Raw genomic sequence first — 15,942 nt, forward strand, 5'->3', positions numbered from 1 at the left:
TCTACTGTTTGAGTTACAGATCTCATAAGTTCGTGGTTTATGAGATTATATAAATTCATAATATAGTCATTATGAAATGTAGGAGTTTCGCTTTTTATTATATGTGAAGAGCTAAGAATCAAACAGATAGGATGATGTCATTTAATGGAAAGAACTTGAATTTGATCAGGAGACTTAGGCTTAACTCAACCTCTGACTTCATTTAGTTATCTAATCTTGATTTTGTTATTTATTCTTTCTGAATCTTGGTTTCCTTGCCTTTAAAAGCTAAGGGTTGTTTTATTATTTTGTAACTGTGAGTTTTCTAGGATGTCATAGCAAATCAGCAAAGCATGCCTAAATTCTTTAATTAAAATTGTATAACTGATAGTAGTCTTTTCTCTGTCTTTTCCAGTCTCTCTTCTTCTCTTTAACCTCAGGCACATCACATAGATTTAAATTAATTACAATCTTTGGTTAATAAAAAATTTACACCATTGGCCCACAAATGACCCCCTATAACTTTTTTTTTTTTTTGGAAAGAGATGGGTATACCAGACCACCTGACCTACCTCTTGAGAAACTTATATGCATGTTAGGAAGCAACAGTTAGAACTGGACATGGAACAACAGACTGGTTCCAAATAGGAAAAGGAGGACGTCAAGGCTGTATATTGTCACCCTGCTTATTTAACTTATATGCAGAGTGCATCATGAGGAATTCTGGGCTGGAAGAAGCACAAGCTGGAATCAAGATTGCCGGGAGAAATATCAATCACCTCAGATATGCAGATGACACCACCCTTATGGCAGAAAGTGAGGAGGAACTAAAGAGCCTCTTGATGAAAGTGAAAGAGGAGAGTGAAAAAGTTGGCTTAAAGCTCAACATTCAGAAAACGAAGATCATGGCATCTGGTCCCATCACTTCATGGCAAATAGATGGGGAAACAGTGGAAACAGTGTCAGACTTTATTTTTTTGGGCTCCAAAATCACTGCATTTGGTGATTGCAGCCAGAAATTAAAAGACACTTACTCCTTGGAAGGAAAGTTATGACCAACCTAGATAGCATATTCAAAAGCAGAGATACTACTTTGCCAACAAAGGTCCGTCTAGTCAAGGCTGTGGTTTTTCCAGTAGTCATGTATGGATGTGAGAGTTGGACTGTGAAGAAAGCTGAGCACTGAAGAATTGATGCTTTTAAACTGTGGTGTTGGAGAAGACTCTTGAGAGTCCCTTGGACTGCAAGAAGATCCAACCAGTCCATTCTGAAGGCGATCAGCCCTGGGTGTTCTTTGGAAGGAATGATGCTAAAGCTGAACTCCAGTACTTTGGCCACCTCATGCGAAGAGTTGACTCACTGGAAAAGACTGATGCTGGGAGAGATTGGGGGCAGGAGGAGAAGGGGACGACAGAGGATGAGATGGCTGGAATGGCACCACCAACTCGATGGACGTGAGTTTGGGTGAACTCCGGGAGTTGGTGATGGACAGGGAGGCCTGGCGTGCTGCTATTCATGGGGTCACAAAGAGTCGGACACGACTGAGCGATTGAACTGAACTGAACTGAATGTTATATATGAATCATCTGTGAATTCTCCACTCATACAGTAGACTAGTGTCTGCTAGTCAAAATCTACTAGTAAAGGATGTTTACTAAACAAAAAATGTCTTCTAGTCACAATCTAAGTTGTCATTTTTAAATGTAAATGTCATCTGTCTCATTCATCCATATGTCTCTAGCCCTATAGTGTGTGGCATGTACTGTTGCTCAGACAATGTGTGTTTCTTGATTAAAAGGCCTTCACATGGACCTGTTGCCAGGATGAAACTTTACTGGTAGAGGAGACACTATTGTCAATGCTTGCCAAAGTGTGAACATTAGCAAAAGAGCCAGGCGATTAATATAAACTTACGCTGTTGAAGTTGGTAATGACTGTAACTGGAGGATAAAGCAGACATATTTACTAGGGAAAGATAGGCAGCAGCAAATGACTGAACAAAAACCTTTATTAAATGGTAGTTAAGAAAAAACAAAAATTAACAAAACTCTCATTACATATTGTGATGAAAACACAATGCTTGGAACATAGCACCTTCAAGAAATGCATACCTTTGTCCCTGCAATAACAGGGGGATAGGAGAGAAAACTCCAAATAGTGTCACTTTTCAAATGAAGATATGAAACTCAGAAGAGTGACGTGACCTCTCAACGTCCCATAGCTACTAAGTGGAACCTCTAGGATTCACACTGTATCTGCTTGGCCATGAAGATATGAGCCTTAAATGTGTGATGAGAAATTGTCTGAAAATAGTATTAGAAGTCTTCAGAAAATGTGAGAAAAGATCCCTTCTGAAATACCTTTATTATTTGAACTGTTTCCCAATCAAGGAAGTAGACTTCCATTTTAGGAAACCATATGGAGAGGGCATTACTAAACTCTCAAAATTTTACCCTTTCTTATTCTTTTGTCTGGTGCTTCATGGCCGCAGAATACCTTGGCCATCCCTGTATTGCATACATGTAAGCCAGGAGATGAACTCCATTAGCATTCATGTTTTGCAGAAGTCTTTTTTCTCCGTCTTGACTTGATGTTTCTACTTTCCTCTCCCTGGTGGGAATTGCCAGTTGCAGCAGATTTCCTCTTCTCCCTGGAATGAGTAGATCATATCTGAGTTGCACTGTCAGTGTACTTGATACGATCTTTATGCTGTTTCAGAATTATAGTAGAGGACGCAGTGGATTGGCGACCCCATGACAAGATCGTCCTCAGCTCCTCTTCATATGAGCCTCACGAAGCAGAGGTCCTCACTGTGAAAGAAGTCAGGGGTCACCATATTAGGATCCATGAACGGCTCAGACACCGACACACCGGTAAGGCTTCGGTTTGTTAGTTAAGGGAAGTGAATGAGCCAAGAAAAACGTGTTCAGCAACCTGCCTGGGGACCTTGGATCCAACCGGCGTTCAGAGGGGATGGATAATACTTTACTGCTGCCCTAGGCTCATCCTAGAAGGCTTTATCTCCATCCCTTCATTAATTTTATTGCCTAATTTTTTTAAAAAAATACTTTGATGTGAGGGTATTTTTTTAACTTTTTATTTATAATGGCAAGCCTAGAAGCAAGCAGAAGGGTTAAGAAACTTGTTCAAGGTCACCGGGCATTTTCATGGCTAAGCCAGAATAAACCTCATGGGAGATGAGTTTCCAGTTCATTTCCTGGCACATTGAATCACACAACCACTTAGAATGTGGTAGTTATTGTAAATAATGACTCCTTACTTTTTCCATACTTAGGAATGTGTCCTTTCTGACATGAAGTTCATTTTATGTATTGACTACTGCTACTGCCCCAAATTATAAATGCTGCTGCTGCTGCTAAGTCGCTTCAGTTGTGTCCGACTCTGTGCGACCCCATAGACAGCAGCCCGCCAGGCTCTGGGGTTCTCCAGGCAAGAACACTGGAGTGGGTTGCCATTGCCTTCTCCGAAATTATAGATAAATAAAGTCAAATACCTCTTTCTTTTTTTAAAAAAGTATTGAATATTTTAATACACTATATACACTTAAAATACATTGCATATAAATAATAAATAACCATCTTTCCTGGTTCAGTCTAATAAATGCATTTAACCCATGAAATATAGCTAATAAGTAATATAACAGGGTAATAAAGGGATAAGGGGTTATTTTTTTAGTTTCTGATATTTGAGAGGGAAATACATGTTTTCAGAAGGGTCATGTCTAAAGCTTTCTAAATTATAGTTTTAAGGATGATTTTATTTCTAAACAGTGGCAGGGAAAAGATAACTCGTCATCAATCCCTGCCTGTAATATGCAAACATGTGCAATACAAATACAGGGAGAGGGGGCGATGCAACAAACATGCGAGACTGGGGAGGCTCCTTCTGAGAGAGATGAGCTTCAGACCTGCCAGGAGAGGGCGCTGCCGCTGCTGCTTTGGTCCTGTCGCTGCCTCAGTGGATCTGGGATTCCTCACTGTGAAGAAAGAGGTTCAGGAACAGTGCACTACTAAACGCGGAAATCTCACACTGACGAGTTAAAGGGAAGGGTTTGGGGACCCCACTAATTGGACCGGTCTGCCCTGACATCCCTGTCCCAGTACCCATCGTGACTGAGGAGAAATGAATTCTTGCTCAGATACTCTCACTCTTATCCCAAGGAGAGACTAGTGAACGGGCTTTTTCATTTCTCAGCAGACATTTGTGGAGACCGCCCGAGGAAAAGCAAACCTTAATGTTGGGAGGACTTCCGCGGGGAAACGAGTGTTTTCATTTGTCAGGTTCGCTGAGTCCCTAACTGGCGATCTCCGAAATAGGTTTTTTAAAATTTTTCTTTCCTGTTGCCCCAGGAAGTGCCCACGTCATGGAGGGTGGCCGACACATTCGTTTGGCTGCTGAGGTTGGTCTTTTGACCCGAAACATACAAATCCAGGGTGATACATCATGCAGAGGGGGTCTACTTGTGGGGTCCTTCAGGAAGTCCAGTGTGGAAGAGTTTTCAGGTAAATGAAATTTTAAGTTACTAAGCACTATGAATTGGATGCTATGGGACCCTCCGAAATTACAATAGTGGGATTTTCACTTATAAAACAAACTGTTTGGAATAGATGCTCATTTATGCTCTGAGAAGCTATGAATTTTCAGTCCTAATCTGTGCTTAATTATCATGTGATGTTAAAATAATATTCTAGCTATCAGCACATAGGCATATTTTTACCTCAGAAAGAAAAAAAAATATAAAGCAAAGCCATCTTCAGCAGATGTGAAATTTCCTCTGCTTTGAAACTGTAGATGATTTAATGACCACTTGAATTTTATCTCTTTCCTGAATTTCTATTACTCTTTCCCAGTAGCATGCTTTATCTGATGGCAGACCTCATCTCATGCTATAAATTAATAGTGTAAATTTAAGTAAGAAGATTTCCATATTCTAGACTGCTTTAGGGATCAGTTCAATTTCTCTCATTTCCTTCAAGCTTTAGCTCTTCCGGGGTATTGTGAAATAATTTTATTGGTACCTTATTTCTGAAACTTGGGTTCCTTAAAAATGATTTCAGTGTTGTTTCCTAGTCAAATAAAGCTCCATCTTAGAAAGTCACTGTCTACATGAATATAATAAAGGTTCTGAGAAGGCTTAGAGTAAAGGGTCTAAGTACTTCCCACATATATTGAGCATGGAACAATTTTTGTGGGCACATCTGTTTTCAGTTCAGTTCAGTCACTCAGTCGTGTCCGACTCTGCAACCCCACAGACTGCAGCATACCAGACTTCCCTCTCCATCACCAACTACCAGAGCTTGCTCAAACTCATGTCCATCGAGTTGGTGATGTCCATCTCATCCTCTGTCATCCCCTTCTCCTCCTGCCTTCAATCCTTCCCAGTATCAGGGTCTTTTCCAATGTGTCAGTTCTTCACATCAGGTGGCCAGTATGGTAAAGGATGGTGTTTGGACCTTAAGTCAAAAGTTCAGGATTTCTGGTCCATAGAACAAGCTCTCTCTCCATAAACACTAGCTCCATCAGTTTCTTTCTTTCTTTTTTGGCCACATGGTAAGGTATAAAGTGAAAATGTTAGTTGCTCTCAGTCATGTCCGACTCCTTGTGACTCAATGGACTGTAGCCCACCAGGCTCCTCTGTATGCAAGATCTTAGTTTCCTGACCAGGGATTGAACCTTTGTTCCCCTTCTGGCCTCCGCATTGGAAGCATGGAGTCTTAACCACTGGACTGCAAGGTAAGTCCCCTTCATCACTTTTTAACAGAAGTGATCTAGATCTCCCTTCTTGGCTAGAGGACATTTGGCAGTATTTGGAGACATTTTGCTTGTCACAACTTTGGTGGAGCTTCTGCATTAGTAGTGGGTGCTCAACAGCCTACAATGTGTGAGACAGTCTCCCTCAAGAAAGGATAACCTGGACCAAAATGTCAGGTATGTTGAGGTGGAGTAACCCTGCTCTGGAAGGCTAGACAAAGGCTGAGTCCTGGTCATGGTGGTGGTCATGTAAAAACAAATCTACCCTGCAGTTTGTGAAGACAGAGAATTAGGAAGGGAGTGCAAGACGGGCTCCTTTACACGGTACCTGCAGGCCAGGCTAGAACCTGATCACGAGAGCAGGACAAGATGCTGGCTTTTATAGCTGAGCACCAAAGCTGGACCCTCACCACCTGCAATGCTGGCTCGGTTCTGAGCCTCTGGCTTGCTGGTTGGGGCTCCTAAAACATCCCCAGAAAAGGGACAGAGAATCTTAATCCAATGCTTCTTATAGACTAGGAACTACGCTGGTTTTCATGCCTGTTTTATCTCATTGAATCCTAATATCCCTGTGAGAGAGACATTTTATCCTTGGTTTTATAGATGAGGAAACAGAGTCTATAATAAAATTGCCTACTCATTCATAAAACTCCATTAGGAGCTATAGAACTTCTTGAGGGTAAGACTGAGGTTTTCAGCTCTATTTTCTTAGTTTGGTATTATAACTGCTCTGTATTAGGTCCTCAATAAATGTGAGTTAAATGAACAGTAAGAAAAGTCATCCAGCTTACAGGGTAACATTCAAATTCAAGCCTGATTCGGAAGCCGTTGATAAGCTTTTAATTTTGTAATCACTTTCAGTTCAGTCCAGTCTCTCAGTCATGTCAGATTCTTTGCGACCCCATGAATCACAGCATGCCAGGCCTCCCTGTTCATCACCAACTCCCGGAGTTCACTCAAACTCATGTCCATTGAGTCGGTGATGCCATCCAGCCATCTCATCCTCTGTCGTCCCCTTCTCCTCCTGCCCCCAATCCCTCCCAGCATCAGAGTCTTTTCCAATGAGTCAACTCTTCGCATGAGGTGGCCAAAGTACTGGAGTTTCAGCTTTAGCATCATTCCTTCCAAAGAACACCCAGGGCTGATTGCCTTCAGAATGGACTGGTTGGATCTCCTTGCAGTCCAAGGGATTCTCAAGAGTCTTCTCCAACACCACAGTTCAAAAGCATCAATTCTTTGGTGCTCAGCTTTCTTCATAGTCCAACTCTCACATCCATACATGACCACTGGAAAAACCATAGTCTTGACTAGACGGACCTTTGTTGGCAAAGTAGTATGTCTGCTTTTGAATATGCTATCTAGGTTGGTCATAACTTTCCTTCCAAGGAGTAAGGGTCTTTTAATTTCATGGCTGCAATCACCATCTGCAGTGATTTGGAGCCCAAAAAATAAAGTCAGCCACTGTTTCCACTGTTTCCCCATCGATTTCCCATGAAGTGATGGGACCAGATGCCATGATCTTCGTTTTCTGAATGTTGAGCTTTAAGCCAACTTTTTCACTCTCCTCTTTCACTTTCATCAAGAGGCTCTTTAGTTCCTCTTCACTTTCTGCCATAAGGGTGGTGTCATCTGCATATCTGAGGTGATTGATATTTCTCCCGGCAATCTTGATTCCAGCTTGTGCTTCTTCCAGTCCAGCGTTTCTCATGATGTACTCTGCATATAAGTTAAATAAGCAGGGTGACAATATACAGCCTTGACATACTCCTTGGTAAAAAAAGTTGCAAAGATTGTATGAAGAGTTCCTATATACTTTTCATTCTGTTTTCCATAACATGAAAATCTAATATAACTCTGGTACATTTGTGACAGCCAGTAAATTAACCTTACTGCACTAGTGTTTACTGAACTTAAGATATTATTCCAGATTCCACATGTTTTTCCACTGTGGTCCTTTTTCTGTTTCAAAATCCAGTACAGATCCCCACATTGTATTAAGAACCCTTGCACTTTTCTGTAACATATTCCAGAGCCTGGATGATGTAAGACCTACAGATGTGGGGTCAAGGACGCCAGCTACAGTGTTGAGTGGTTACAGGGCAGAAAAGCAGGCCAGCGCTTAACAATCCCCACTTTTAAATCAGATTCTTCTGTCATTCCCTTCCTTCTGACCAGTAATACCCAACAAGTTATGCTCAGAATTAGGATAAACATAAAGAAAAAACAGGAAAGCAGTTGTGAACAAAATCGTTGCTTAATTCTCCATCTGAATGCTCAGATATTTTAAGTATTTACTATTGATGAGTTTTCAATTGTTGATTAGTATGCACACAGGTAAAAAGATCTTATACAATTTAAAACCATGAATTAAAACCATGCAAAGATGACAAGAAAAAACACACTAAGTAAAACAGTAATGGTACATTGCCTTGAATGAGATTCTAGAACTGTTTTCCAGTCTGTAAGCTTTTACATGTGGACACACACTGGCATTGGTATGCTTTGTGCCAAAGTTCTCAGAGGCAGGTTCCATGACTGTTTTAGCTATGTGCTGCTAGCAAGGGTTGCTTTAAATTACATTGAAAAGTGGTATCACCTGACAAATAATTTGTAGATGTTTTCTCATTCTGTGACTATTTCCATACCATCAGCTAGTGTCTCTAACCAGCATCCTCTGAGAAATCTAGATATAGTGGAATTTTGCTTGACCCTTCAGAAAGACACACAGACTTCATTTGCCCTCACAGTAGTTTGGTTTTTCAATAGATTGATTTGCAAGGGTTCAGGTTTCTCATCTGTGAAAAGGGGGTGGGGAAGGTGGGGGATTAAAACTGGACTATCTTTGTGCTTTAAATACTGAAACACCACAACTCCCTTCCTTTTTAATGAGGGAAATAACCTTATAGTTTACCTTGGACAGTAACTTTAAAAAAGAAGAATAAAGAAAAGAAGTGAGGGTCAAAGTTGTGGTCTTCCTAGCTAAGGACACATGATGTCTCTTCTCGTAGCACAGGGCTGTGCTCCAGTCATGGGAATCTCAGTGCAAACCTGTTTGTTGTATTCTACCATGTCACACATACTCTCCGCTGAGCCTCCATGGGGGTTAACAATGCAGCCTCTGCATCCGTATGCCTGGGTCCAAGTCCGAGTGTGCTGTTTAACCCGTCTCTGCCTCAATTTCTTATCTGTAAAATGGAGATAACCACATCTATCACAGGATTTTTACAAAAATTAAGAGTATATATATCACACACATATACATTTATGCCTGTTATATAATTAGTGCTATATTAAAGTTAGATGTTATGTTTATTAATTCACCTCATTTCCCCCCATATTCATGTTATTATCTATTTTATCATGAGTCTATACACTGACTAATTAGTGTTCATTATATTTTTAAATCAGTCTAGTGGTTATATTTTATACTGTATTTTAACAATATCTGCTTAAAACAGAACCAATAAAATCCCCAATAAGACTAAATAATTCATTGTCCTCCCCTGACATTAAAAAAATGTAGAAAATCCTCTTATTGTGAAAAGGAAACAGGAAATATAATGTGGCTAGGATAACAATACAGGAAAAGAAAATTCAGAGTCTTTAAGGTCACTTAAAATATATTATTGGCTTTATCATGTCTTTATAAAGAAGAATGTTATGTTTCTGGACATCTATTGAGCAGAAGTTTTGTACTTATACTCTTCTTTAAAAATGATTAAGATGTTGTATATAGTTAGGCATTATTTTCTTTCATATAATATTTCTGTGGGTAAAGCTGTGACCCTTCACATGAGGTTACCAAAAAGGGACATGACTTTGGGGTGAGTGGCCAGGAAGCCATATTCCCTTCATTCTTAGTTGGTTCCTTGACCCAATCCTGAAGACGGGTACCCAGAATCTTTAAACTAGCTGTGCCCATCCCCAAAGCCTCTCTCCTTCCCCTGTCTTCCTATCATCTTCCTTTCCATCCTATGACCAGACTCTTAAGAATGTACAGGGAACTTTTCAGGAAGTACTGTGATTTTTTTAATGATTCAGGTTTTGTTAGTGAGACTCGATGACATAAAATATAGTGCTGGTGTTAAAACTAAACTATGATATTTAATGAAAAATCTGCATGTCCTGATGCCATTGAATGGACCATCCTTCTGACTCTTGAGGGGACAAAACAGTACCTGCTAATGTGCACTTTGCTTGCAGGTATCCTTCAGCTTTACAATGTGGAAATTCAGAACTTTGGGTCACCGCTGTATTCATCCATTGAACTCACTGATGTGTCCACAGGATCCTGGGTAATATCTTCTAGTCTGCACCAAAGCTGCGGTGGGGGCATCCATGCAGCTGCCAGTCAGGGGATCATTTTAAATGACAATGTGGTGTTTAACACTGCTGGCCATGGCATTGATCTGGAAGGTCAGGACTATTCTCTCTCTAAAAACCTTGTAGTTCTGATGACACAGTCAGCATGGTCTCCTGTTTGGGTGGCAGGAATCAAAGTGAATGAGGCAAAGAACACCAGTCTCCATGGCAATGTTGTGGCAGGCTCTGAGAGACTTGGTTTTCACATCCAAGGCCACAGGTGTTCCTCTCCTGAATCTCTTTGGTCTGACAACGTGGCCCACTCAAGTCTTCATGGCCTTCATCTCTATAAGGGGAGTGGACTTGACAGCTGCACTGGTATCTCTGGCTTCTTGGCTTTCAAGAACTTTGACTATGGTGCTCTGCTCCAAGTGGAGAACAGCATGGAAATAGAGAACCTCACGCTGGTAGACAATACTGTTGGCCTTTTCACAGCAGTTTGTGTGTCTTCTGCTCCACGGTATTATATCAGAAGTCTACAGATTGTGCTTAGGAATTCAGTCATTGTGGCCACTAGCTCATCTTTTGACTGCATTCAAGACAGAGTCAAACCACATTCTGCCAACTTGACATCACCTGATCGAGCTCCTTCCAATCCCAGAGGGGGTCGAGTTGGTATTCTGTGGCCGGTATTCACCTCAGAACCAAATCGGTGGCCTCAGGAGCCATGGCACAAAGTGAGGAACAGTCATTTGATTTCAGGCATCATGAAACTTCAAGGTAAGAATTTTGGGTTTCCAAGCAATGTAGTCTAATACATCTGTGCATAAAACCCATAGAACCTTTAATAGCATCTTGAAAGTGTATCACCAAAGGGTACAGTATAGTTTGGTGCTTGCTGTCCAGTTGATCAGCTACTGGGCATTGATAACCACAGGGGTGGTTTATTAATATAATGACAGTGAGTGGTTCATTGAGGAACAAAATTGGGTCATTAGTAGAGATGAACCTCAAGCCTGCCGTACAGGGTGGAGTAAATAAAAAAGAGAAAAATATTGTATAGTAATAAATGTATGTGGAATCTAGAAAAATGGTACAGATGAACCTAGTTCCAGGGCAGGAATAGAGATGCAGATATAGAGCATGGACCTGTGAACACAGGGTCGGAGAAGGGAGGGTGGGAGATTAGGTTTGACATAAATACACTGCTGTGTGTAAAACAGATAGTGGGAACAGAGAGCTCAACTCAATGCTCTGTGTTGACCTGGAAGGATGGGATGGGTGTGTGAGATTCAAGAAGGATGGTATATATGTGGAGTTGGCTTAGTTGCTAAGTCGTGTCCTACTCTTGTGACCCCATGGACTGTAGCCTGCCAGGCTCCTCTGTCCATGGGATTCTCCAGGCAAGAATACTGGAGTGGGTTGCCATTTCCTTCTCCTGGGGATCTTTCTGACCTAGAGATTGAACCTGGGGCTCCTGCATTGCAGGCAGACTCTTCACCAACTGAGCTACAAGGGAAGCCCAAGATTGGGAATATACATACACACACACACACACACACACACTGCTGATTCACTTTACTGTACAGCAGAGACTAACACAAAATTGTAAAGCAATTATATTCCAATAATAAAAAATAGAAAAAAAGTCACTGCTCTATACACATTGAAGAGCTTTCACAGGGAAATATTTAATTTGATTATATGCCTGGTGTTGTTTTTCCTATCACACAGAGGAGGAAATTGATACAGGGAGGTTGTGCCTCAGTGAGGTTGTTAAGAATCTGGTGGGGCAGCCAGGATTAAATTGAGTTATACTGCAACCTATGCAGAAAATCTCTCTCAGATCTCTTTTCTACTATTGTATTCACTCCCCATTCAATTTTGACCAAAACTTTTATGGAAAGTATTGCTTGTAAGATGTCAGTGTGTTGGAATGCTCTTCTATTTTGCATACAATGTCCAAGCCTTGAAGAATTAAGGATATTTTAAGTCAAGATTTATGTAAACTCCTGGAACTATGCTGGGCAGTAACTGAAACTTACTCCTGGACATTAGTCTATGAATATTTAGTTATGTAGTCTGTATTTGCGGATGGTTGTTTACATGATATAATGTTATAATATTAATACTTTGTAAACATTTTTTTCAGATGTGACCTTTTCTAGTTTTGTGAAGAGTTGCTATAGTGATGATCTAGATGTTTGCATTCTGCCCAATGCAGAGAACACTGGAATTGTGCCTCCAATAATGGCAGAGAGGACCAGTATGCTAAAGATCAAAGATAAAAACAAGTTCTACTTTCCTCCTTTGCCAACCAGGTACCAGTTTTGGTATTTATAGTAACCCAAATTTATGGAGGAGTTGGTAATTCTCCAAGTACCTGAATATGTTTTTTAAACAAGGATAAAATCATCAATGAGATTAGAGATAAGCCTTTCTAGAAAGATACACCAGATTGATTAGCCCCAATTCTTTCCCCTCCTATATCCATGCCTTTGAGGTATGATTTTTGCACTCTCTGTCACTAAACAGAGACTGTTTCTCACATCCTTGAATCGGGGATATGCCCTACTATGTCCTCTGGCAGACACAAGAGGCAGAAGTACTGAATTGCAAGTTTTATTGATATTAATTTTCTTTTATCTTTGTTAGAGATACTTCTCTGGGATGTTTTCAGAATGAATGGTAAAAATTGACCCTAATTCTTGAATCTTCTGTGGAGTACAGCATCACCAGTCTTCAGAAGGAGATTTGGGAGCCCTTGTGCAGGGACTGGTGGGGAAGGAGACCATGGCTGCTGTCAGGAATCCCTAAAATGAATGATATGACTCATATTTATACTCAGACCAGGCCTAACTACTACTGTTCATGAACAAATGATCTTAGAGTTGCATTAAAAAAATCTCTTGATTTTTTTCTTGTCTGAAAACTAGACAAGGAATTGTTTTTTCTCTTTGCCATGAGAGGGAGTGGGAAAGTCAGAAGGAGGGAGAATGGATTGCTTCATCTCTCCTGTAACACTGGGGAAATTTTAGTTGTAATAAAAGAATCAGGAAATCCCACCTTAATTAGAAAGTTTGTATGTTTGGTCCAGCACCAGTCTCTTTTTGATGCTCTCCCTGAACCATTTTTAGAACCTCAACATTATTAGGTATACAACTTGTGTTATTCTGTCATTTTTTTTCTATTGTCCAGTCTTCCTTATGTTCATGTCTTACCTATGGGATGAAATAGTTTTAAAGCTAAATGATACTAGTATTTGATTCTTTGTTCTATTAATACCTGACACATGGTATACATGCAATAAATAATTAATATTATTACTAATGGTACCTAAAAATACTAGCCCCAGAGGAAATTGCATTGATTCTCTGTAATTCAGTGTTATAATTGCCAATAACTTGTTTATATGCCCTGCTTGACTCTAAATTCTGGTGCCTATCTTTATCACCATTGTATTCCCCACTGTACAAGTATTAGGTTTTCAGTAGATATTTGTTGAATGTAAACATCTTTTTTTTCTACATTATATATAGTACAAGTATAATTGATATTTATAATGATAATCTTAAAATACTGCAAGTCCCCAAAGTTCCATAAAGCAATGATTACCTTATGTTTAATAAATATTAGAAACAAATGTATTGTATCTTTCATTTTAGAAAACTAGTGATCTGTGTTAAGATTATATAACTTGATATCCAGAATATATGATTAATGTCTTTCTTCTTGACCAAATAACTGTGCAATATCTTTTACTATCATTTTATTTCTTATCTATGTACACATTATTAGTAATAAAATTTTGTTGAATTTATTTTTCACAGTGTCAGCACTACCAATGTATGTTTTCTTTTTGCTGTGTATCATGGAAATGAGACAGTTGCTTTCTATCGATATTCACAGGAAAGATTTAGAAACACTGGTCTGCTCTGAATCAGATTGTGAAAGCCCTGGAAAGTATCTCTTTAAGGATCTGGATGGGAGAGCCCTGGGTCTGCCTCCACCAGTTTCTGTATTTCCTAGAACTGAAGGAGAATGGACTGGATCCTTCTTCAACACAGGTCAGTGCGTTCTATGTGAACTTGACAACTCTAGCAGGGGGAGCACGAACAGAACTGAGGTGGTTTGGCTGTGTGGTCCAGGGGAACAAAATATACTGGAAAAGAACTGAGCTGTAGAGTTGGAGTCTGTGCCAATGAGCTGCCCAGCTCACGTCTATCTCGGAAATGAAGTGAAGTGAAGGTCACTCAATCATGTCTGACTTTTTGTGACCCCATGGACTATACAGTCCATGAAATTCTCCAGGCCAAAATACTGGAGAAGGAAGCCTTTCCCTTCTCCAGGGGATCTTCCCAGCCCAGGGATGGAAACCAGGTCTCCCGCATTGCAGGTGGATTCTTTACCAGCTGAATCACAAGGGAAGCCCAGGAATATTGGGTGCTTTACAGCTGTCACTTAATAGCTCAACAGCTGTCACCACACCACTGTTTTGCCCTCCATGAGATTGCCTGTGGTCCGTGTCAAAGGTACGATTCCTGACACCCCCTGTGTACTGGTGAAAGGAACAGTCCTCTCACTAGCTTGGTCACCTGGGCCTGCAGTATTTCACAGTGTCTGCCTTGGAAGCCAGTCCTCTGGCTTCTGAATCCATCTTTCTCTTCCATCAGAACTAAAAGCTTTCATTCTGGAAAGGGTGGTAGAGTAGATGGCATGTTTTCTTTTTTGCCTTCCCTTTCTCTATCTTCTAATTATCCTTGGGGGACTGTGATCAAATCCCTTCTTCTTCTTGCTTTTACAACTTAAGCCCATTCGGCTATCAGTTTTGATTGCTGGACCCCTGAAGAGATCATCATCTCTCTACTTCCAGAAACAATGCGACTTTGAGTTTACATTTTCATTAAGGTGAAAACTACAGCAAATAAATCCAAAAAACTTCCCCAGATTTCTTCCCACTTCACTGGTTGATTCTTTTCAGACTTCTTTTCTAGGCTCCCTTTCTCTTTTGGGGCTTCCTTGGTGGCTCAGATGGTAAAGGATCCACCTGCAATGCAGGACACCCAGGTTCGATCTCTGGGTGGGGAAGATCCCCTGGAGAAGGGAATGGCAACCCACTGCAGTATTCTTGCCTGGAGAATCCCATGGACGGAGGAGCCTCATCTGTGGGGTTGCAAAAAGTTGGACATGACTGAGCAACTAACACTTTCACTTTTGCTTACTCTTTTGAAGTTCTGAATATTTCAAGACATCCTCAGACCTCTTCTTTTCCTATCATGCCCCCAAGTCCAGAGTTGAAAGTACCATTTAATGTTGATGACCTCCAATTTATATCTCCATCCCAAACTCCTCCATGAACTGTGGTATGTTATATCCAAATGACATCTGGGAAGTATAATTAGCATGTCAGATTCAACATGGCCCCAAATGGAATTCTTGAACTCTGTCCCCATCCACAGCTTGTTTCTTGTCTAGTTGACCCTACCTCAATCATTAATACCATCATTCTTTCAATAAATCCTTAGGTGGTTGCCTACCATGTGGGGTTGAAAAGCTGTGTATTTTATTTTTTCACTACTCTTTGTCTTGGTTGTGAAACATGATTCAGTGGTGATACTCCAATAGGTATTATTACATTATACTCCAATAGATATTATTACATGTTGCTTACCATCAGTGTGTGGACAAGTTTGAGCATGTGTGTGAGTGGCTGAAGGTATATTGGAGGTGTGTAGGATGGACTGCCTTAAACGCCTGATGTTTTAAAGCTTTATAACATTTTATTTTATTTTTTTCCTGTTTAACTATTTATTTTAATTTTATTTTATTTTTTAACTTTACAATATTGTATTGGTTTTGCCATATATCAACATGAATCCGCCACAGGTA

At 40.3% G+C, this 15,942-nt stretch overlaps 1 protein-coding gene across 2 annotated transcripts in view; it reads left to right on the plus strand.

Annotated features, from left to right (window-relative positions):
• Positions 1–15,942, plus strand: part of PKHD1 (PKHD1 ciliary IPT domain containing fibrocystin/polyductin) — a 457,080-nt gene that overhangs the window by 320,402 nt on the left and 120,736 nt on the right. For both annotated transcript variants that reach the window (XM_070360807.1, XM_070360808.1), the window contains 5 exons: positions 2,698–2,852; positions 4,350–4,502; positions 9,955–10,833; positions 12,206–12,374; positions 13,963–14,120. In XM_070360807.1, coding sequence (XP_070216908.1) covers positions 2,698–2,852; positions 4,350–4,502; positions 9,955–10,833; positions 12,206–12,374; positions 13,963–14,120 — 1,514 coding nt within the window. The remainder of the gene's footprint in view (positions 1–2,697; positions 2,853–4,349; positions 4,503–9,954; positions 10,834–12,205; positions 12,375–13,962; positions 14,121–15,942) is intronic.

The sequence above is a fragment of the Bos mutus genome, chromosome 23, assembly GCF_027580195.1.
Source record: "Bos mutus isolate GX-2022 chromosome 23, NWIPB_WYAK_1.1, whole genome shotgun sequence".
Lineage (NCBI taxonomy): Eukaryota > Metazoa > Chordata > Mammalia > Artiodactyla > Bovidae > Bos > Bos mutus.